Genomic DNA, 23,981 nt, shown 5'->3' with positions numbered 1-23,981 from the left:
CCACACAGTCAATCTGCATTCCTTCTAAATTCTCAACAATAGTTTTGGATGCTTTTGGGATTATGTTACTTAAAAATCCAAGTGATAACATGCATCACAATGATGAAAAAGAAACTTCAATCTCATATCCAATAACCTTAGTGATGTAAACAGAGAAAGTCATAAAACCTATAATAAAGGGGGTTATGTACCTTTTTCTGTAGGAGAAGAGTATGCAGAATAACAGAACCAAGTAAGTTTTTTCCATTTATCTAAGGACTGGCATAAAGTTTCTAGCTCACATTACACAAAACCCAGTTCTTAGCAGAGAGCTTTGGAACACTTAAAATAATCAAAAACAATTTCCTTGTTTATTCTAAATATAATCCTTCATCTCAACTATACAAATTTAAGATAATACACTCAGAGTTTGTCAGTAAGAAAGAATTGATAATTTTGAAATTAACTGAACACAAGAACTTTGAAAACATTGAATCACTTTTGTTACCTCAAATTTCTTATTTCTGCACCATATTCTCAGGCCTTTCCCCCCCTAAATTTGGCTAGACTTCCGAAACACAGCATCAGTCTTGTACACAATAGTTCAAAGTTCTCTAACTTTAATTGATGCTCATGTGACTATTTTGAGATATTTTGTTATTGCAAACATTCAACTCATCACTGTTAGGGATTTTTTTCCTACTGAATATTCAAATGTCTCACAGTTATTGAGCTATTCATTAACAGACAGATGTATTCATATCAAACTGTAATACCTCACTCTCTTCCTTATCTTTATGGATAGTATTATTTGCCCAGTACTTTGCCTTCACTCCAAAATTCAATCCCATCCATTTTGATTGTATACTCACTTTTTCTTTCATTTTAGAGAAATTACAAAAATACTCAAGATTTTTCAAAACTACTTCTTGCACTGAGTGCATAAAAGATTTAACAGTAACTTCTGAAAATTAGATAATAAAGCTGGGTCATATCCCTACATTCACCTGGCATACTGCTACAAAACCTTAGCACTGCTCTCAGCCTTCCACATCAAACTGAACATAGCTACATTATCTATTCATGCATGACTTTCAACATTTTCACTATTTTCAATGCTTTTTCAGACAAACAGGTTTTCACTGTCACATGCATATTGTGAGACTTTCCGCTTGAAGAATACAAAGTTAGAAAAGACTTGCCACGGACACTGTTTGGACTGTTCCTTATCTGTATATTCATCCACAGCAGAATTGGACTCTTTCCCCAGTCCTCAGCTTAAAGCCACATACATGAGAGTAAATCTCAGCCTGTAATCTGATAAACATTTTCTGCATGAACCACCACTGCAGGCAAAAAAAAGCATCCTAAAGAACCATCAGTCCCAGCCCCTAACAGCTTGTTCCTGCCCCAGACCATTCACTGATATATGCCAGTACAAACCTTTACATGGCCACACAGGGAATTGGATTGTGAACCTGATCTGACTGCAATCTAATTTAGAGTGAAAAAACCTCACCAAAGCAAAACAACAAAATCTGTTCACCAGACAGCTGTCTGTGCAAATGTAAAGCAACACAATATGGAACATCCTCACTTTCAGCAGCAGTACCAGCTGACAAAGTTTGACACTTTCTTTGAGTAACAGCCTCAAGTCTGCACGGGCAAAGCGTCCAGTTTCTGCACGTGACATGGTCAGTGAGGCAACCAGAACTCTTCCATCCTGAATTTACATCACAAACCGTCTTACATCTTAGTGATCTGCAACAAAAACACCAAACAAAGTACATCTTTTGACAGTTTTCAAAAATACATATGTGAAAGTTCCTAAGTTCACAAGCCAACTATAGCAGCAGTGATATACTGAACCACACCATGACTTCCTGTTTAATTAGCCAGTTTGTGTGTGGGACTTTGAAATAAAAAAAGGATTTTTTTCTGCCTATTTTAATCATCAACTCTCAATTTCTCCTCAAAAGTTACATGAAGTTCATATATGAAAAAAATTACATACAGGTGAATAAAAGAATAATTTTGGAACACCTATGCACCAAAATTATTTGCAAGTACTATTTCAGGTAAATAACAACTACACTTACTCTCACTTCTTATTCATTTTAATAATCTATTTATTTCAATAGCCTAACAAATGTGAGTACATAGAAGAATGTTATATATGTACTTATGAAGTATATGTACATGTATTTAATTTTTAAAATTCATTAAAGAAAATGTACATGATAGTCATCTTTAAGCACTTTGAGTATTAACTTCTAAGAGTTAGCAAAAAGGTATATCAGCCCTTACATTCCAAGAGTTGAGCAATATTCTCTGAGTTTAAGGCCCAGCACTAGTTCAGAAAACTACTACTGTTGTAGTCAGACAAACAAAACGTTCTCCTTTCTGATCAGATCTGCTTGTGAGTGTTTCTATCACACTGACAGACAGGGCCTCACAGTATTCCTGTGATTTATCTCAGAACTGTAATACAATCTATTAGTACCTTGGTATTGCAGACTTAATTATTCCTTCTTCTGGCTATAGATCTGCTACCTATTGTATTTTGTGACACTCTAATAACAACTGTGGAAAGTTGATGGAAAGCTTGTCTCCCTGGTTCTACTCAACAGAAACAGAACTGATTCTGCTACTTTCATTTTCAGGTTAACATGTTCTTGTGTTTAATGGAAACTTTAAATCTGTGAGCCCTACCACCATATTGCAGGGTAACAAGCGTTTGAAAAAACTCAAGAGAAAAACCAGTTTGCTTCAGCACTGGACTCCCATACATAACACTGCAGACATGAACCACCTATTACAGGCTTTTGATTCAAGCTCTCTGATCTGCACTTATTTAGAGAAGAAGTCAGAAATTCTCTGTCATTTAAAACCCAATACATCTCCAGTGAAGACAAGGCTTAAAGAAATCCACAGGAATTGGAGGCAGAAAAAGCTAACTAATTTAGTCATGTCCACATTAAGGTTTTTACTAATCCTGATCTGTATGATGGGCCAGAGCAAACCCTCCCTGGGTCTTGACATATATCAACCTTTCTTTATGTCTCAAGAAAAAGGAACAGGGAAAAGCTGCATACATTAAACTTTCATAACCCAGCCCAGCCCTTCCCAGTCAATCACTTATTATTTGGTACCTGATAGCTATCTATATATCTATAATAAAATAATAAAGGCTTTTAGTACAGATGGAGCTGTCCTAAGGAAATACACTCACGCTAATAGTCCTATTTTTTCCCTGGCTGCGGAAGCCACAAACTGCACTGCTGAGAGCACAGTTCTGCCATCTCGGTGCATCCACTCCAGAAGTGCTCTGTACACCGCAGCAGCAGTAAACAGGAAGTACAGCCACCCTGGGCATAATGCTGATACAGACTATAGGAAACTGCATCTACACCTCATGTCAAGAAAAATATAAGGTATGGCCTGCTCTTAAAAAACAATCACATCACCACTACCCAGCTGGTGGTCCCACAACTGAGCCGTGGTAACTCACCATGAACTGTCTCAACTCGCCCTACTCGTTAAGTTAAAAGCATTAGCCTGAATAACTCGATTTCAGCCTCTTCTATTAACCAGAGTGCAACAGCAGTAGGATTCCCAGCAGGGCTGGTCCATTTAGCTGAACATAAGCCTGCAACTGCACAGTACTATCCTGTTCATGTGAATGTCTGCTTGCCACAGAACTCAGCCATATCATCCTCACCAGCTGCCAGAAGTTGCACCAGCAAAGCTGATGGATGACACTAAACTTCACTAATTTGACACACAGTCACAGAATTCCTCAAGGTTTGGGAAATCATCCCACAAAATCATGAGAAAATCCACCGAGCAGCACTTTGATCCATAGGATGCATGCCCAGACTGCCATGCAAGTAGTTCAATTCACTGGTGAGTTGTCAAACAGTAGTGTAAAATGGCAGTAACAAAAATGGTGTCGATTTGTGTCACTGTGACATAACTGTTTAGCTGCAGTTCAAATAAACAAACACATATATCAGATATAATGTTACTTGTAAGGACAGGCCCAAAGCATTTCGTTAGCTAATGGCACTACTAGTTTCTGCTTCAATGTAGTACTTCTGAATTGGGTCTCAAAGTAACAGAGGTCACGGATTGGATCCTGCAACATAAATCTCATTTTCTAAAAAGAACCTCCCCCACCCACCCCAAACACTAGCAAAGATGCTCTTTTACTTGCACCAGGAACTGCAGAACAAGTACTAATTATTAAAGCTTCAAAGTACCATACAAATGCTTTGCCCATGCTACAGAGCAGTATCTCGTGAGAGATGCTTTAGCTCAGTCTATTCCTGAACCCATTTATTTACAATCCACTAGAGAAAAAACAAAACAAACAAATAAAAAGCCTACCATCTACCATTTTGTAACAGTTGTACAAGTGATTTCTAGCAAAAGCACAAAAAAAGCAGACTGAGCCTTGCATTGCATATAACACACATATAAGGCTTTGTTACTCTGAATCTAAGTAGAGGTCTTATCTCTAACTCAGCAAAGCACTGAGACACTGATGAAAAAATTCTTAATCCTATCACTAAGTTCTTAAACCACTGTTTCCCAATGTAAAGGACATGTTTATCGACTTATTCTACTACAGACTTTTGGTTACACTGTAATGAATGACCACTCACAATGTATAAAACTGTTCCAGAAGAACTATTACACATAGTGTAACTAAATACTTTTCTACTGGCCATCACTAATAATTAATCATGAGTTAAAATAACAGATCTGGGTCTTAAAAAGACAGCTACTCTGACAAAGAAAATTCAGTCAAATGTATACAAGTCTACATCTTATACAAGTTCTTATGTTAATAGACAGACTGACAGAATTCAACAAATGGAAAAAAACCTAAATCAAAACAAAACTAAAAACCCCACCCATGCACCTACCTAAAGGTATTTTAAGGACTGTTTATGTTCCACTGAGAACAGGATGTATATTTTACTAATACAAGTTTTGAATAGAGGACTGTTTAAAGAGTAATATATATCCACAAATGGAAAAAAACCTGAAGCGCTTCCCTAGATCTACCAGTTCTGAAAGCATTTGTAGGGACCTAAGAAATCCCAAGCAGCTGTACACACATTTTCATTTCTAAACTGCAGTAGACTAGTTCAGGATATTTTCACTTGAATGTGACATTTTCTTCTTCTGAAGAAACAAGAGTGATTCAAAATTATTGAAAGCTAATCTGTTCTAGCTGAACATTATCTGAAGGCAGTCTTACTGCTGAGCGTTCAACCCAATTACAATTCCTCCTCAAAACAGATTAATTAGGTTACTTGTACCTTTTTATGGTGTCCTTAGGCACTTGACCACAGCTAATAATAAATACCCAGTACTTTTTATCTCTAAAAAAACAAGCATCCCTACCTCTATTCTAAAGATGAGGAAACTGAGACATGAGTAAGCAAAGTCATCTGCCTAATGTCACCTAGATGAGAGCAGAGCAGCCAGGAATGAAATACAGGTCTTCAGAGTCCCACCTGGTAGTATAACCCAACATGGCAAGGTAAAAGTGCCCAATTTCATATACATTTACATACAAAACATAGTTGTATAATCTAAGACTCAACTGTTCAATTTGTATCATGCAGACTAACAAAATACTGAGCACTGTTCAGTCACATTCACTTTATGAAAATTCTCGTCCCAGGTATGAAATGGAAAAATAAAACAAACAAAAAACTACAGTGAGTGTGCCATCATATAATCCTAATTTACATATATTTCAGTTTATATTTCAGTTGTGGTACTGTTCATCACTATTGAAAAAAAAACCAAAAAAAGTTACCAAGAGATTTCAAACATGAGTCTGTCATAACACTTCTGCTTTAAGATCCCTAAGTACAGCATCTTAGGAACTTAGATGACTACGGCATTAAAACAAAATATCCATTAAAAATCCCCTTATTCTGACATATATGGAAATAAAGACATTTTTTCCAATGTTCTGTGATATTAGAAATATGTATTATGGCTGAGTTTTAAAAGTTAATTCCAGGCATAGTCCTTTACACTTCCATTTGAAATAACTGAAGATCTCTTACATGCTGTACTTCAGGGCATAGCCCAAGTTGTCTATCTTGACCAAACAATTTCATTTAAGCAAATAAAACCAAGTAATACGCTCTTTTTCCCCTCGTATTAAACAAGTATTGTTTTGAAAGCACAATTTTGAGTGAACCTAAAACTTTCTTAAAATAAATCCTGTAACATCAACAATAAAAGCCCCAAGTTTAAAAGATTTACAGTACTGTCTAGAAAAGAAGTGGTAGTGAACAACTAAAAGTACAAAAGTGTAATTACTATGCATACACAATAGTTTTATTTAAATATTCCTAGTAATAATTTCTGTTCACCTAGTCATATCAACTTACTATGCTGACATCTACCATCACTGCCAATGAAAGCACACATCTTTGGAAACACACACAACTTCACAAAAGACCCTCTCTTTTCTTTTTAATAATGATTTGGAAAAAAAACCCGAACAAACTTTTTTTCCATTAGAAACTTAAAATTTATTTCACAGATGCCTTATTTAACAGCCTGTAGCACCATACCTTAAAGTTTAATTTTATGAAGTAACAGAGTTGCCACTTCCACCAGGAAGTAAAGGGTTAAAGACTGTGCAATTAACCTGAGAACAAGCACTGGAGAGTCTCCTTTACCTGGTGGACAAAGTTCTAAGCGAATGGAATGGAAGGCAACATCAGCAATAGTGGTTCTTACCCAAACTCATTCCCCCTCCTACAAAAAACCTGTACTGGAGATAAAAAGAGGTAAAAAAGGGTAATCTGGCTTTATGTAATTTTTTCAATCTTTAGTAATCAGGCAATTTCACTGGTGAAGCTTCTAAACAGAACAAACCAAAAGGAGGATTTTTAATGCCAGGTTATTAACTTCATATTATGCATTTGCTAACTACTGAGGAATAAGTGTTGCATTTTTCACCTTGAACAAACTCAGCTGAAAACCTGCTAAGAAGCAAGACATACTTTCCACATCTTATAAAAGAATGCATACCATATTTTGTAGGAAAAGCGGGACAAAAATATCAAGTGGATATTTGCTAGCAGAGGTTTTTAAGAAACTGCTTTATCAGTTATGGAGTCACTTTTTTAAAATACAAAACTGTCATTGTGAGAAGTGCAACCTAGGGCCTATTTAAGGCCTGTTTAATTAAGCCCAGTACACTTTGAAACAAGTACATGTACCACCACTTTCTTATTAGCAGTTAGCTATTTTGGTCTTTTGTTTTTCATATTTTCTCAGAATCCACTTCACATCCTGTTAAGTCAGTAGCTGTGACAGTCTGCCAATCTTTTTATCAGGAGAGTTCAACTGATTCTTGACTAGTGATCCACCTTAATTAACTTGACCCAAGCCTAACAGTTTACTTATACCATGCTGGAGTACACAGGGCTGTCATAACCAAGTGCATGCAGAACACGCAACAGCGGAAAGCAATGTATTATATTGATCACTGACTGATACTCGCTCTGGAGTCCATGTCAGGAGCAAGCTTGGGATTTACACTGGGTTTAGCTTGTTTTCAGTAAGTTTTCACGAGTATTAGCAAAACATCTAAACCATTGTCCATGATCTAAATCCATCCAACCACCTGACCCTTTTAACCTTTACTGTAACCACGCATTCTACAACTTCCTCATCTTTCTGCGCAGGATTGCAATATGCAAGCAAAAGCCCATTTTACATATAAGCACTTTTTAAGTCGGAGTTCTTTAGATTGAGGAAGTTCCCTCCTGAAGAAACATGTGTGAAATGGCGTATCTCACACTTCACAGCAGTTCTCTTTCTTTTCGGGCCATACCACTAAACCAACTTTTATGTACAGGTATATGAACAGCAATTTGTTTTCAAGTATTACCAAGAAGAGTTATATTAATGTTTTCACGTTTCACTGCTAATACACACCACCACAAACAAAATAGCATCTTTACAATGTTTCCTTCTAATACAGAAGTTCCTCTTAAAAATACCTAAAAGTTAGCAGTTCACAAAGCTTAAACCCCCGGGATTCCCGTGTTAACTTCTTACCTTTCTGTCCTGCCTGAGGAACTGTATTTATCAATACAGAAGTTACCATATATAATGGAAGAGGCAGTGCAACCAAAGAATTTAATCCATCCTGGATTTTTTTTGTTTGGTTGTTGTGTTTTGGTTTTTTTAAAAATTACTATTTTTTATATTATCTTCTTTTTTTTTATTAATATCACTGTCAGTCTCATCTTTCAAGAAAAAAAAGCAACAAAACAAAACAAAAAACAAACCCTCCCCATTCCCAAAATACTTCACTCATTTCTGTTTAAAGTAATGTGAACCTCACTCTTGGTACTTCTACAGAAATGTTGCTTCCATTTATCTTGCCTGTAACACTACCATAGTTAGCTATTCACACAGCTCACCACTTCAAACAGGTTTACCAGCTTATACATCATCGTATCAAGTTTGTATTAACATAGTGATTCTTCCTAAGCACTTATGAGCCACTGATTAAAGTTCAGCATTTTAGATGGATTCTTAGCCTTCAGCCATCTCACGTGCTACAATATTAAGTAGACTGCTACATCTCTGTTGTGCCTTCTTTTCCTTTGTTACTCAAGTGAGCACATTGCTAACATTCAAAATTACAGGAGAATTTAACAGCATTTGGGAAATAAAATTTCTCCTTTTCAAAACATGCCTTTCTATTTTCTTTTTGAGCATTAAATTCAATACTTTCCATTTATGGTCTTCTTATTTCGGTTAATTGTCTATCTAATAAATTCAGACACACATTCTTTGCCTGGTTAAACATAACAACTTACATAGACTTAACGACGTATATTAAAAAAAAAAAAAAAGGAAAGCAAACTTTCTTCGGGACAAGGAAGCTTAAGAGGTAGTAGGTTGAGCTGACATTTAAAGATAAGAATACAAAAGTGAAGCTCCCGAATTGCATCTAACCCTGCTAACCCTGCAGCTGACAAGCAGAAAAGTAACACTTGCACAGGCAACCAAAAGCGGTCAAACTACTGGAATGAAAAACTCCAACCCTCGAGTCTTCAGGACTTCTAACAGTGTCGCGCGTTGTTTAGAGTTAGTTTTATGTAGTGACAAGAACCCTCGCGGTGTGACAAATAACGCTGTTCGCACCATTTTCTCCTCTTCCCGGGCTTCTCCTCTTCAAGGCCTATAAGAAGGAAGCTGCCGCGGCTGCTGCGCGGTGCCATGTCCAGGGGAGAGGAGGCTCTTTGCCTGACCCTGACGCGGGCGGCGGGGCGGCCCCGGGAGCGCTCGGCGGGGCCCGGACCAGCGCCGTGCCCGGGCGGCGGGGGAGGGCGAGAGCTCCGGGCCCCACAGCGGCTGCGGCAGGCTCGGGGCGGGCGCGGCAGCCCCGGGGCGGGCGGGGGGTGCTGCCGGGGCGGGGGGCGCGGCGCAGGCAGGCCCTGCCGGAGGGACGCGGCCGCTCGGCGGGGGAAGGAGGGAGCCGAGCGCAGACAAAAGCGGGTCGCGGCCGGCGGCGGGGTGGGGCCGTGACCGGGCGGCGGCGCCTCCGCTCCCGGGGGAGAGCGGCGGGAAGAGGCCTGGGGTGGGCACGGGTTTCCGCCACCGCCCCCCCGGCCCGGGGCTGGGTGTGGGTGCGGGGTGGGCGTCCCGCGCCGAGCGGCGGGCAGGGGGCGGCGGGGCGCGGCGGCTGCTGCGCGCTCCCCACCAGGGAGGGAGGGGAGCGGGGCTGGGGCGGCGCTCCCGGGGCGCCCCTCGCCGCTTACCTGTATCTCGGTGAAGAGGATCTCCCTCTCGGCCGCGTTGGACGCCATTGCGCCGGGGTTTGAAGTCCGCACCTGGGCGCTGCTGCTGCCGCCGCCGCCGGCGGGGAGGGGAGCGCGGGAGGCGGGTCCGGGGCCGGGACTAAGGGCGCATCGGGGGCGGGGGGAGCGCTCCGTGCTCAGGCAGGCGGGCGGGCGGGGGTGCGCGGGGGGGGCGGCCGCCGCCCGCTCTGCTCTCATGGGGGTCGCGCCGGGCGCGGGGGCGCGGTGCGGTACCCGGGGTGCGGCGCCCGCGGTGCGGAGCGGAGCGGTGTCCGGGGTGCGAAGCGCTGCCCGCGGTGCGTTCCCGGCGGAGCGGAGCGGTGTCCGGGGCGCGTCGCGGTGCCCGCCGTGCGCTCCCCTCCCGGGCGCGGCGCTCGGCCCTGGCAGCGCCGCGGCTGCTGCGCCTGCGGCCGCCGCCGATGTCGCACCATTTGGCTGTCACCCTGTCGCAAACGCCGCCGCTGCTTTGCGGCTCCCGGCGGCACGTGACGGCGCGGGGAGGAAGAGCGGCCTCGCTCGCGGGCGGCGCGCGACCCCCCCGTGACACCCTCGCGACACCCCCGCGCGGGCTCCGCGGCGCGAGGCCCCTCAGCCCTCACGGGCCCCTCACCCTCCTCGGCCCCCTCAGACCCCTCTGCCCCCTCACTCTCCTCAGCCCCGCGGCCGCCTCGCCGCCTCCCTCCCTCCCTCCACACTCCGCCGGTGCCTCTTCCCCGTCTGTTAAGCTCCGGTGCTGGGAAATCCTCCAGTGGTGGCGGGAGTTTTGGGGGGGGGGGGGCGTGTGGCACATCCCTGGTGTTGGGGGCTTCAGGGGCTCGGCTCCTCTAGGCCCAGGAGGCAGGTGAAACCCTCGGTTTGTGGGTTAGCGAAGGCAGGTAGCTCAGGATGGAGAGGTCACGCTTGTCTCAAGCGCCCGGAGAGAGGGCAGCCACCTGCCACCCTGGGGACCTGGAGCAGTGGCCCAGGAGGTTGTGGTGAGTGGGGGCTGTAAATGCCGTTTTTAATAGTTTAAAGGGCTAAACGTTTGTACTTGGGGTGCTCGGTGAGGTTTTTGGGGGGCTGGCACAATTCAGTCAATTTGCGGAGTAATGAGCTGCTGAGAGCTTCAAAGGCAGTTTGGTGTCTGGGAGGAAATGGTTTCTCTTCCCTCGTGGCAACATGTGACACGACCATTTATTCTCAGCTTCCTGCCTGTTTCGAGTGTTGGTGGGGTTTTTTTGCACCTGTCCATAAACATTCTTTCTGTTGTCCAGTCTATACACATGTGCATTCTCATTCCACCCTAATACTGGATGCTACATTAGGCTAATTGGACTCATGCAAAATGCTCTGTGGAAGCAATTACAGCTGGTTTTGGGGTTTTTTTAGTCTGTGCAGACTCATATAAGCTGAGGCATTTTCAACAGATTTAACCTCATACAAGGATCAGCAATCATTCTGTTTATACTACTGCATCTCTGTATGGATACAGGCCAGTAGTAGTCTGTTTGCTCTAGAACTGCAAGTTAAACTTTGGAGGGTTGGGTTCATTTGTTTTGGGTTTTTTGAGGAAAAAGGGAATGGGAGAAGTAAACATTTAAATTACCACTACTGTTCTTAGCAAATTTGAAGCATTTTAAGGGTGCTTATATTTCTACTGTTGAGCACCAAACAAACCTGACAATCTGAAGTACTATGCTACAGTACAAAAGAAGTTTATGAACTTATGCACACAGTTAATTTCACATAAAAGTAATACTAAGACAGTTCTACAGTATCAATGCACATTTTTACTGAAATTACACTTTTTCACTTACTTAAACCTATGTAGCTGTTTGATGTAGTTCATAATCTTCCACATATGCAAATCTACATACGGACTTATACATAAAATAGAAGTTAGCTAGTGGCTTAACTTCTGTTTTATGTGGCCAGGCATCTACAGGCTCAGGAAGAAAACTACTTGCTGGCTGTCTAAAACTCACTATTCTACAAAGAATACTATCTAAAATTTGTGCCAGCACAGCTTCAGTGTCAGTGGTATGACGTAGTCTTGCTTTAGTGGTCATGTGTCAAAAGCCGTGAAATGGATTTACTTGTAGAGCATGGTGTGGTTTTGGGCACATGGCAGGGGAAGGTGATGGGGGTTGGTGGGGAAAGAAAGACATTATTATAGAGTAATTTCTCATTTTGAGCATGATAGAATGATTCCAAACTGTATTTAAACTTCATTTGAACTGGTCCTGAGAATAGATGTTGAAGGATATAAAGAATTAATCAGAAATGACTGGGTTACAAGTGTCTTCGTACACTTGTCAGTGTGTATGTTGTCCATTGCTACAGCTCATCTCCTGGCCTGCTCCCATTGCAAAGGAGGAGGAGGAATGTGATTGCACGCGTATTTTATAAGACGTGGTGAGAGGGAAACACAGATTGTGCCCCAAAGAAAATTCATAGATGTATGAGTGGGTGTCAGCAAAGTTAGTGAAGCTTGAGATTCTCTCTAAACACAGGCAGCTGACTTTGGTTCATGCTTAACCTAGCCTGCCTATCGAGTGTAGCCTAGAACATATTATTACCCCTCTCAAGACAAGGCCTGTAATCTTTTTTTGTATTCCCGATGTTATTTATGCAACTTGGAAAGACAAAGTCCTAGATTCTTTGATAGAAGTGTAGTGGCACAGGAATCAAAAGAGAAACTGGTTGATAACATTGCTTTAGCTGAATCTCTGATACTCAATCATTCTTCCTTCAGAGTCTGGAAAACACGAGGCAGCCCTGGACAATTGTAGCTCTGCATTTAAGTACTGTGACAGTGAATTACTGAGCAAGCGGGAACATTCTGAGTGAGTCCCAGAATAGAAGGCAGTTAAGTACGTAAGTCCAAGAATTTAGCATTATATGGAATCCTGAGTTCAGCCCGTGCCTTAAAATATCTGAATGCTATTTCTTCAGCCATTATTATGTTAGCTCATTCCTGCACTCAATTAGCATGCTAGAAAAGCAAACTGAATGAAAGGGATGCCAGTACAACTGGCTGAGGCCTTTAATTGTTCCTTTTCTTCAGGTCGTGTTATTAAAGTCTTTGTCCCAAAGACCTGGAAAAGTGAATAGTTGAGACTTCAGTGTTCCTTATGCAAAACACCTTGTGAGCCCTTGAGCATAGTACAGAACTCTTGGAGGAATGTGCAGGGTACTGTAAGCAAAATTTAGAGTACTTTTTAGAATAGTTCTAACTAGTCCAATATACCACCTAAGGAAGAACTTGCTTTCACTGGGTGATGCATATAGAAGTGGGGACTGAGATGTGAAGAACACTAGATAGGAGTTAATTATATTATTATACTTATTACTAGCAAAACTCTACCAGGAAAAAAGTAATTTTTTTATTTAAGCTTCTGGTTAATCTTGCTTGTTTAAATCAGTGATGTAGGTCTACAGGGACAACAATGTAGAGATGTGCTTGGGTATGGGCTGAATGAAACTCTTGGGAAGGAAGAAATTGGATACAATTCTGCATGTAATGTTAGTAGATGAGTGGAGGCAGAGCAATTCTAGGCCAGCCCAACACCTTTTTAGGCCCAGAATGAACTCCAGAAATTACCCCACCTTTTTAATGGGGTGGGGTAAAGGTTATTTAATTTTGCAAGTAATATTGATACCTGTTAAAGGAAATCCTTGTCTCACAAAGTAGTAATGCTAAAATTCACAGTTCAAGTCTACTTTGGGATAACATTTAAATTCTTTCACTTAGAAATAAAGAAAACTATGTAAAAGAAGTGTAGCCCTAACATTAGTTTAAGAAAAACCCAATACCACCAACAACAGATTTTTAATAATGCAGCCATTTGTTGTCCCTGACTTCTAGACATAGCAGTATTACACTTGTAATACTGTGCTCATGTCTAGGTTGGATCCTTTGAAAATCTTATGAAATCCTGGAACTGTAAGGCACAGAAAAAAAGCGATGGGACAATGTATACATCTTTGCCTTCTTTGTTTGTTTACTTCAGCCTGGAGATGTTGAAAAAATAGTGTATTAATGAAGAACAGTACTTTCTATCTTGCTTCTTAAAAAATTGTGACAGTAGGAGAAATCCTTGTTTTGTAAAGCTTCCAATAATACATCTCACCATAGATTTAGAAATAAATGTCTAGGTCATGTTGAACTTTGAGTTAAAAAATAAATTAATATAATAATCTTTTTTAGACCAACAACTTACTGGTGTTTATTTAAGAAAATGCCGAAAAGGAGAAAATAAAAAAATTGAAAAAAAAGTGTGGATAATTTTCCTTTTTTGAAAACTCACTTCTTCCATAGTACTTCAAAAAGTTAATTACCTGGCTTTCACTCAGATTTCTCAAAGGGAATTCCGTGTTAAGAAGTGGCTCCTGAGAGAGAGCATAAGAGCTCTCTGAGGCTCTTACTGATGTACCGCTGACAGTGACGAGCACAAGTTGATGACATGTCATAAACAGAAAACTGAAATGAATACGTAAGTTTATTTAGCTCTTGTGCTGCTTGCAAATTTTGTGTATTCTTAAACTATTCCTTTATTACTCTTTTAATTACACAACTAATCTTACAACTTTTGAGTGGATTTCCGTGATGTAATCATAACCCTCCTAGCAATTGCTGCACACGTTCTACTTAAAATTTGTCTTCTATGTTTACATACTATTACCCAGGGCTGGGTGTAGGCATATAGTCACCCAGCCAAGGCAGATGTTATGAGGAGTGGAGTGCAACAAACTTTATCTTACTATCTGTTTTAATAATTCTGGACCCTGGGAAGACTTGAAGACGGTGAGAAAAGAGTGCTCCAGGGGAAGGAGATTCATTCCTATTATTGCCTCCTGTTTTTCTTTTCCATCCTCTTACAAGGAAAAATTGCCGTATGCCAGTTAATGTATCTGGAACCTTGTGGAGAGGAAAGCCCTACCTGTGCAGAACCAGCTGTAAGATCAGACCTCATTTCTCTAAAGAAGATCAGCTTGGATTATTTGAAGTAATAACAACATGCTTTATGTCTTTACAGTAAGGCTATGAGCCTACAAGTGGATCAACATGATCGATCTGTACACCTTTGCTAAGTCCCAGTGATTCTAATTAAACTTGATTGTAGGATCCAGCTTATGCTTGGTGGTGTTTCTGCAATGAGCTGTGCCCAGATGGACTCTTATGCTTGCATTGAATGCACTGAGTGAATAAGGCCTGGTGCAGCATTGGTAACATTGTTTTCAAACAATGTGGATAAAGGATTGTTCCAAGCAAGGTAACTGTACCTTTGGATAGTTCCTGTCTCATTGCTTTACTTCTGCCAGTTGCACGTGCAGTCCTTCAGATGGTGACTAATTGAAAGTACCTTAGTTTGTTACAAAACCAAGGCAAGGTGCATTCAACAGTGACTCACAATATGTTCTCCTGTTATGAAGAAGGGTGATTTTTTGAAGAAATGTAGGTGGATGGGACCTAAAGTTGCTGTGAATAGGCATTAGAAAATTTGGGCTCAGGAGGTAATTGAAGGTTGTACTATGCAGCACTAGGGTGTGCAACTTTCCATGATTCTAGGAAAATCAAATTCCTAAAAGGCCTTTCAAATATAAAACAAAAAGTTTCACAACATAGCTGAAGTCCCAATCTGCATTTGGAGGAAAGGGAAATGTATTGCAAAGGATGAGTCAGACATGGGCATCCCCAGAGAAATCTTTGCAAAGCAGGAGCAGGAGGTCTGTGCTTGAAAGGCTGCTGCAGGGATGTCTCTTGCATTCTTCTAAGGTGGGGTTCGACCTGCCTGTGGGCAGTGTTTTGCTGCCAGGAATACTGGACTGCAGATTTTGTAGCAGCTCCCAGCAGGGTTTGCAGAAGGCAGAGGGATGTGTCTGTTCTCCTCTGCATCATGGTACTGATAGACTGGTCTCCCCCTGTGGTGTGGAAGTTGATGTGTGACTTGTGAACTTTTGGTTGTCCTCAACCAATTTTAATTTGCTGTTTTGAAATCTACAGCAAAGACTGACAGAAACAGGAACTGGGTCCTTTGCATGAAAACATTTACAGCTGCAGTGATGTCTGGTGATACAGTGTCTATACATCAGCACTTTCTTCAGCTCTAATATGTTCGTGGACACAACATATAACTATGTCAAATGGTCCTGAAACAAACTTCATCAGACACTCAGTCTTAGCTGGTAATGATTTTTGGTCATGATTAACTTGATGGCTGTTTTTTCTCTCCATGTCTTTATCTCTTCTCAGAGACAGTAGCCTGCATATGTAACTCTGTCAGGGATTGAAGTCCTAAGTAGTTATTAACTTGTACTTAGTATGCAACGTCTCTGAATTAAAAGGGCAGATCTATCTTCATCTAATGAACACTTAGAAGGAGAGTTACCCGGCAGGTTTATAGCTAGCTCTAATTGCATTCTCCTTGCTCTGCTGGGACTAACATCTGCAGGAGAGAACAGAACAACTTTCAGAGAAAATGACAATTGCATCCAACAGTATCAAGAGAAAGACACAGTCAAAAAAGTGCTGATACAAAATATGTTGCTGCTTCCCCTTCTCTCTTCCTTGTCTTAACTCCCTGTCTTCTCTCACCCTCAATTTTTTTATTCTCATGCTGTGGCAGACAAACTTGCTGTCGTGTAATTTACTGCAGCTTCTCGTTGCTTTGATTCATGTTCTGCTGCTTATGAACCCTGTGGTTCAGAGATGGCTTGTTAAAGTGTATTCCACTTAATTAAGTGTTGTTTAAGCATAAGTGAGGAAGTGAGACTAGTATCTCTCTCTTTTTTTTCCCTTCTTTTTTTTTTTTTTTATTTTCTTCTTTCTCCCCCACCCCTGGAGTGGGATGGTCATGATAGGAGTGAGCAGGGAAGTTAATCACACGTACCTTTTTAACTAGCCATAACTGAAACTTTCACACATTTCAGGTTCTTCAAAGGCATTTTCTTTTGTGAATCTACTGGCACTCTTATGTTTTCTGGTAAAAACACAATGTAGAAAGGCTTAGGTGAGATTTCTGTACTGGAAACTAGTTGCAATGTTGATTGTGGAGTGAATCTTCTGACTGGAAAGTGAAATTATTAGGCATCTGAGATACTAATTAAATTTTTATGCTTCAATTAATTTTCTTAGGTACACAGAAGCCAGTGATTTTTTTGAAGTTTAATAAATTTTCTTGTAAGCACTTAATGTTATGGTTTTTATGTTCTAGAGCAAACACTGGATGTCTAAAGAATTAAGCTGTATCAGTTTGGGTTAAGTTGCTTCGAGGTATCTTGAAATGCATTCACTGAAATCCCACATTGTTAGTCTGGCCTTGGATTTGAACCATTTATTATAATCACGTAATGAAATATTAGAAATATAAAACACTTTCAAGTTGATTTGCTGCCTAGCAGGTAGTTTGCAGTTAGTGAACTTGCTTCTTCTTTATAAGAAAAATGAAGCTAGAAGCTGCTGAAGAACACGTGGAAAAATGTTTTGGAACCTTGATTTGTGTTCTGTATCTACACTGTCAAGGAGCAGTCAGCCAGAGGCAAACACTGAGGTGGAGTTAATGGAGGAGACGGCTAAAGTATACAGGGTTGATATTTGAAACATGATAATTTAGGTTTTCTTTATGCCCATTTACCTCTGCTTGCTGCAATGTTTAGCTTTAATGAAGGCAGCTTTTACACAAGTGCTAGAAATGTCTCCAGCTAATGGAGTGCCTTATTCAGTGGGCTCTCATTCTTTTCCTCTCAATATGTTCTTTGCTTTCTTTTATCTGTTGCTTGCACACCCCCCCACACCCTTACTGGAACTAATGCAGTGATGGAGCAAAGCATAAAAATGAAGTGTAATAATCTAAAACCAAAATAAAAAGGTTTACCCTCCTCCTGTCCTGTATTCTTTCTCTCCATTCTGAGATCAATTTAGTAGGCCATTGCATTGCAATGTCCTTAATGACTATTTGATTGAGATAAGAGAGCTTAGATAGTTGGACCTGTGCTGCATGTGGTCGTGATAATGATGAACATGATGAGGATATATCAGTGATATGTCTTCACTATGTTTGGAACCATGGCTGAATTCTGTAGCACAGAAGTGCACAATTACCTTGATAGTTGCATGAACAGCCTGATGTTTGGGTCTTGTATAATTAATTGTGGTAGATAATAGTAACAGTTATTAGAAAAAAACTCCACAACTAGACATTAAAAGCATGTATATTCCCATGGACCTAAACAAAACAGTAAATCCAGTTGTTATTTACACTTGCTATGCAGGTAGAAGTTGATTTAACATTAGAAAAGTGCAGTAATAAGCAGGATAATAATAGGATAATAAAATTGTATACTGTGTTATTAGGCTTTCAGACTTTAGATACAGCAGACAGTATATTATAACTTGTTTTCATAACATGCAGCTTATCAATCAGAAATATGAATATTTCATAAGTATAGTATAACAGAAGTCGTTGAAAAGGAAAAGGTGAAGCAGAGGCCAGTGGGGATTGCCATTCACAGGCTGTCCTTAACTCTGTTTATTGCTTCCCCTTTTCCCAGCAAATCCAGTATTTAAGAAGGATTGTAAGACCCATGTAATCATTGAGGATTTACTTTGTTGGTGCCTCAGAGCTGCCTTCAGCAACAACACTGCTGTTCTGTTTTTTAAACATACACATCACCTTTCCAGGGTACAGATAGATGTTATCAGGAAGTATTTTGAATAGTCACAACTGTAAATATTTGCTTGAAATTAACAATTGAAATTTAAGTAGACATAGGTTCAGCTTTTGGTCTTACAGTGACAGAAGGCACTGTAGTTCTACAACCATCTTAGATACAACTGATATAAATTGGGATTCAAGCTAATGAGGTCAAGTTTCTTTTTCTCTCATGTCAGTACAAAATATTCTTAATTCTCCATTTGATATAAAAGTATAGAAGAATTCTAAATATATAATAGGCTAAGGTTCAGGGTAGGGTAGAATAATCTCTACTGGCAAAAAGTTCTGTTGTCTCTGGTGAATAGGGAGCATAGTACTCTGATAAACTGCTTAATATTTCTTAATGCTTAATGTTTCTGAAGATTAGTGGATGTGGATTAATTAAATTAACAGTTTAACTGAAGAGCTTTAGAATTGCAGTTTACCTCACACTGTTTCCAGTCTTTGCTGCACTATAGGCAAAATATAGAAACATTAGTGTTTATTCATTTCTTATTTGCAGCTTTCCTCTTACTTGCATAATATGCAAGGACACAGTATTTCTAAGTGTCCTTAGCATAAAAAGGAAAAAAAAATCGGTAATGGCAAAGGTGAATTAGTGAAAGACTCTTTATAAAGGGAAATTTTAATATTAAATTGCTCCATCTAGTGGCAATCTGCTATAACTGATTTTTTGCTGTAGCGATTATTATCCTTTAGTAGTGATTATGCCTCTTAGGAATTTAAGATTGAATTCTTCTTTTACATGGGAAGTCCTCTACCGAGGGAACTCCACATGTGACAAGGTGAAAACTTTGATTTTTCCTTCCAGTTTCTTCTGAGGAATTTTACTGTTTATGTCAGTGGAAGGAAGTCTCTGGTTCTTTGTTGAAGAGTTAAAATACACAGTGAATCATGTACTGAGTACAGCACACTGAGACACATCTCATGTTCTAACATGAGATAAATTTCAGTTGCAGGTTGGTTCATCCAAACCTTAACTAGCATCAACACTGTACTTTTCATAATAGTAATGAACTAATTGGATGATTTGTTAATGTCAATATACTTTGTAAGCAGTTGGAATTCTTATGCCAATCAAGGCGAAAACACCTGTGTTTCCCAGTTATATGAAAATGAGGAGAAAATTCAAAAGGGAAAAGGTTCAAGGAAAGGTTTAATCCAGACATCTCTGATGCCTTCTTCCTTTGCACACCTTGAAAAGATGAAAAGACAAAAAAGAAGGGAGGTCTTGAGGAGGCTTGCATATTCCTGCTGCCCACCACTGTGATCCCGTGTGCGGCTGGTTAAACAGCATATGGTAGTAATGCTAATGTTGTTTTTTGAGGCTTGTCCCTATGCACATATGCCTTAAAGGTAGTACTATCATATGTCATTCTTGTGTGATTGGCCAATTACTTTTTATTTTATCCAATTATTATTTATTTTATCATTTTTATCCATTTTTATTTTATCAATTTTATAAAATTATTTTTTATTTTATCCATTGTCTTTTAAGGTAGGGCCGGGCCGCAGATAACTTTTCTGTTTGTTCTGAGATTCCCAGATGCCTAGAGGCTGTAGAATATTATAAACCAAAGCATGGAATCCTGTATAAAAAAACTACTTCAGTCATAATGCATCTTTTGATGCTTAGCATTAGTGAATTGGTATCCCACAGAAAGTCAGTTTTGCCCTAGAAAATAGCCCGACTGCTTGTCAACTACAGAAAATTGAGGAGCAGCACATTAGCATCACATAAGTAAAAGCAGAATTGGGTTTGTATTTCTAGAAAGTTCATTTGTAGAAGACAATTGAAATTACAGGAGTGGTGGGTTTTTGTTTCACCTGGTGGACAAAGATTAAGAAGATAATACTTTTCTCCTTGTAGTGAGTTCTCTGAAGGCAACTAATTTAAATTCAAAAACGCCAAACTTTTTTGGGGATCAATTAGAAACTTTGCCCAGAGCATGTTAATAACTCTCCAGTGAAGGAACAATATTTCCATCTCTACAGGGTAGTTCACCTTGTCTAGTTTTTTTCAACCATTATTGTGAAGATACATGTGCCCAAAATACCGTCTGCTCTGTATTTTTCATACCTTTCTCTATTTAACAGGAAGTTGCAGCCCTCAGTCCCTTTCTTCTTGTGTTGATGTCTTTTTTTTAAGTGGAACGAACTTCCTTAATCAACTCAGTAAAGCAGAAAAATGGATGGAACCGGCTTTCCAAAACTATTTCCAGAGATAGTGGAAGGCACTCAGTGGAGGCTTTTGTTAATGTGAACTATAGAGTTGGCCCTTGGCTAGTCTCTTCCTCACTAGGATGGGAATACAAGCTTTTCCATTCCCGCTTTAGTCACACGTTGTGTCACTGATGACTGAATGGGTAGATGCAAGGATAAAGGAAGTAGCGGAATTACTATGCTCATTTAACCTTCTTTTTAACTATGGAGATTTCAGCAATGATGCCCATTAGAAAAATTGTAACTGCAGTTTTGGCATTCATATGAATTAAATTTCACAACTGAATCAAATTCTGTATAATAATGACATTCTTACAAGGGTTCTAATTCTGCTGGTTTTACTTGGTCAGAAGCCCTCTCAGTCCCCATAAGAGCACTAGGATCAGCATTTACTATTTGCCTCAGTTCAGTAATTGTTTTCTTTTATGCGACTTTTTTAGAGTGCTCTGACAAGCACAGAATGAACAGCTTATTTTATCAAGATTTATAGTCAATAGCTTCTGTAGTCTTGTGAAGAAGACATCTGCTGTGCAAATAGCAAGGTTAAAGTGATTGCACATGAAGTAAATACAAACTTCAGCTAGTATTTCATCCTGAAAACCAGTCTGAACAATACTTAGATAACTTCAAGTAATGGAATCCCTTTCATAATCTTGACCCGTATACAATTTTGTCAAATCCAAGGTCAGATAGAATTTAAAAAATAAGCTTTATTTGAACTTCTGTAACCATTATTTCACAATTGTAAGCATGCTCTTTAATAAAAAGTACTAGTATTGTTAGGTGGGGTTTTTTTTAAATTCTCATGTAAGTCTCAGAGTTTGATCAGTTGTAATAGAAAAGAAAATATTATCTATTTGTTTAGGAAATATCTTCTAAACCATTGCAGCTGCAGACAAAAGGAGTTCATTTCAGATTGATTAATGTGCTATAAGTATCAGGAATTGCTTGGTCTAGTCACTTTGTTGCTTTCTCATCTCTCTGAAAAATCTAATGAAGTATCTGAAGATTCCTGATTGATGCTGTCAGCTTTGTACTGATATTACAGTGCATTTCAGGAAATGTTCAAAGTGAGGCAATAATTTTCAATCTTTTTTCAAGTATGCTGCAGTAAAGTTTTTCTATCAGATTATACAAAGTCCATTTCCCAAAGAACTGTGCATTTTTGTGTTGTGCATTTTTGGGTAGCTGCCTTTACACATAGACCTCTATAAATATGTATGAGAAAATGATGTATCGTTGATATTGCCTACTTCTGTTGTACCATGCCAAAGTGCATTTTTTTCTCCATAACCCATACTGTGTCTTTTTGTTATATACAAGCTTTAATTATTTTATTTTCTTGGAAGCCACGTGTAACTTGATTTAATTTCATAATACATGTACAAATTTTCCAAATCTTGCTGCAGAATTTTTCAGGACCAAATCCAGTAATTTATGGGTAAGAATGTTAAAGTACAAGAAACTGTAACAAAGAAGATTATTTTCCTCCTAAATAGGGAACTTGGATAAGATAGTATTATTAATTCCTATATTTGTTCTCAGCTTGCAAGGAAAGCACGAATGACCTCACATTTTCAATTCTGCAAAGTTATATGTGGATGTGATTTGGCCAAAAGAAGTTCATGCACCTAAAATGCATGAAGTTGTATAAAAATCTTACTGTTGATTTGGTTTCTTTATGAAAGCATTCAGCAAAAGAGGAGCATAGCCTTTGGTATCCACAAGCTGTACATGCAAACTCTGCAGGAGATCTTGGGTTGTAATAAAGGTGGAAGTACAGAAAAACTCTAACATTCTCTCAGGAACCCCCTCCGGTTCACAGCAGAATGGCTGGCTGCTCGCCACGCTGTCACTGGCTGCTGGCCAGCACCACTACTCTGTGACCCCTTCTGACACAGCTCATAGAGCCTGAAGGATGAGTTAATGCTGCTTCAAGCACCATTAATGAATCAGATTTTAAGTGTGGATTCTCATCCACAGTGGTGTGGGAAAGTCCATCACTCTGAGAAGGAACCAGGAAAGAGGAACCTTCTCCTAAATTTAGATTTCATGTAGCTGAATAAAAGGTTCATTTTCCTTCTCATCAACCCCATAAACAACATTGTTGGTGTCTTTTTTCACCACGGTATGAAAAAAGAAATAACCAAGTATATCAGCATATTATATTGCCATTTTTTGTATAGAATGTCTTGTATGTGCACTCTGGAAACTGCCTGATATAGTTTTCAGTGTTTTCCTATCTTAGTATAAAATACAAGGGAATATCCTGAAACACACTTAAGCCTGTACTTAAGTTCCGTTGGCTCTAAGGAGGTTAAAATATACTTGTAAATTCTAATATGCTTAAGTATTCTCACTGAAAAAGTGCTTAGGAAAGATTATTTCAAAATATTAATTCTGAAAAATGGAATGCTGACACTCTTAAAAATTCATTGAACAGATTTTGTAAAAAGTATTCTGCTGTCTTTTAACCACAAAGCAATTCTGTCTTGAAAATCTGGAAGTGGAGCACAAACATGATGAAACTAGTCCCCGTGATATAGACCTTAAATAAGGTCCCCTGATGGTAATGGTTTACCAAAATTATTTATTTTAAGTAGCTGAAGCAGTAACACAACTGAATATTCTTTTGCAGTATAAGATTGCTAAATTATGTTCAATTCAGTCTCTATTTACTTGCTTATTGCTGGAGTGAAATAAGCAAAGCAGTTACATAATCAAGTCTTTTTTGTATTGGTGTAATTTGCATGTTTTCTTTATTGTTTCAGAACCATCACAAATTATTATGAGAGAATTATTTTCATGCTGGATGGATGATTGAAACCGCTGAGTGAATTTTTCCGTGTTATTTTGAGTTTTCATGATAAGGAAGTATCCAAAGACACTAGTTTTGTCTTTTATATAACAAAGTATATTTTCCTCTTTTTTGAAACTTCAGTATATGTAGCCTGATTCTTTTTTGCTGAGGTGATTTTGTGCCACAAAAGCTATCAATAGGGCTGTATCCTGAACACCTTCCTTCCTATGAGCATTACTTGTACAAAATTGTCATTATGTGTATGAACAGTGCCATTGTTTTCAACTTGACTACATTTAGAGGGATGTGCTCTCTGTAAACCTGGCCCAGTGAGACTAACTACAATGTAAAAGGCAAACCCTTTTCTTGAATTCACTGCAAGTTGAACTAAGCTTACAGTGGCACTGATTAAGCTCCACCATG

General features: G+C 39.5%; 1 protein-coding gene across 2 annotated transcripts in view; it reads right to left on the bottom strand.

Annotated features, from left to right (window-relative positions):
• The window catches only part of PKN2 (protein kinase N2), a 54,881-nt gene extending 44,692 nt beyond the window's left edge, over positions 1-10,189 (bottom strand). The window contains exon 1 of one of the 2 annotated variants that reach the window (XM_051802225.1): positions 9,801-10,189. In XM_051802225.1, the coding sequence (XP_051658185.1) occupies positions 9,801-10,037 (237 nt within the window). In that variant the 5' untranslated portion in view covers positions 10,038-10,189. Of the gene's footprint in view, positions 1-9,183 lie in introns of both variants that reach the window. The other variant, XM_051802235.1, reaches the window with a different exon arrangement.
• Positions 10,190-23,981: the final 13,792 nt, after the last annotated feature.

This window comes from Manacus candei, unplaced genomic scaffold (assembly GCF_025592945.1).
Source record: "Manacus candei isolate 608988 ecotype Guabito, Panama unplaced genomic scaffold, ASM2559294v1 h1tg000005l, whole genome shotgun sequence".
NCBI lineage: Eukaryota > Metazoa > Chordata > Aves > Passeriformes > Pipridae > Manacus > Manacus candei.
The sequence above is the reverse complement of the archived record's forward strand: the minus strand, read 5'-3'. Positions and strand labels throughout refer to the sequence as shown.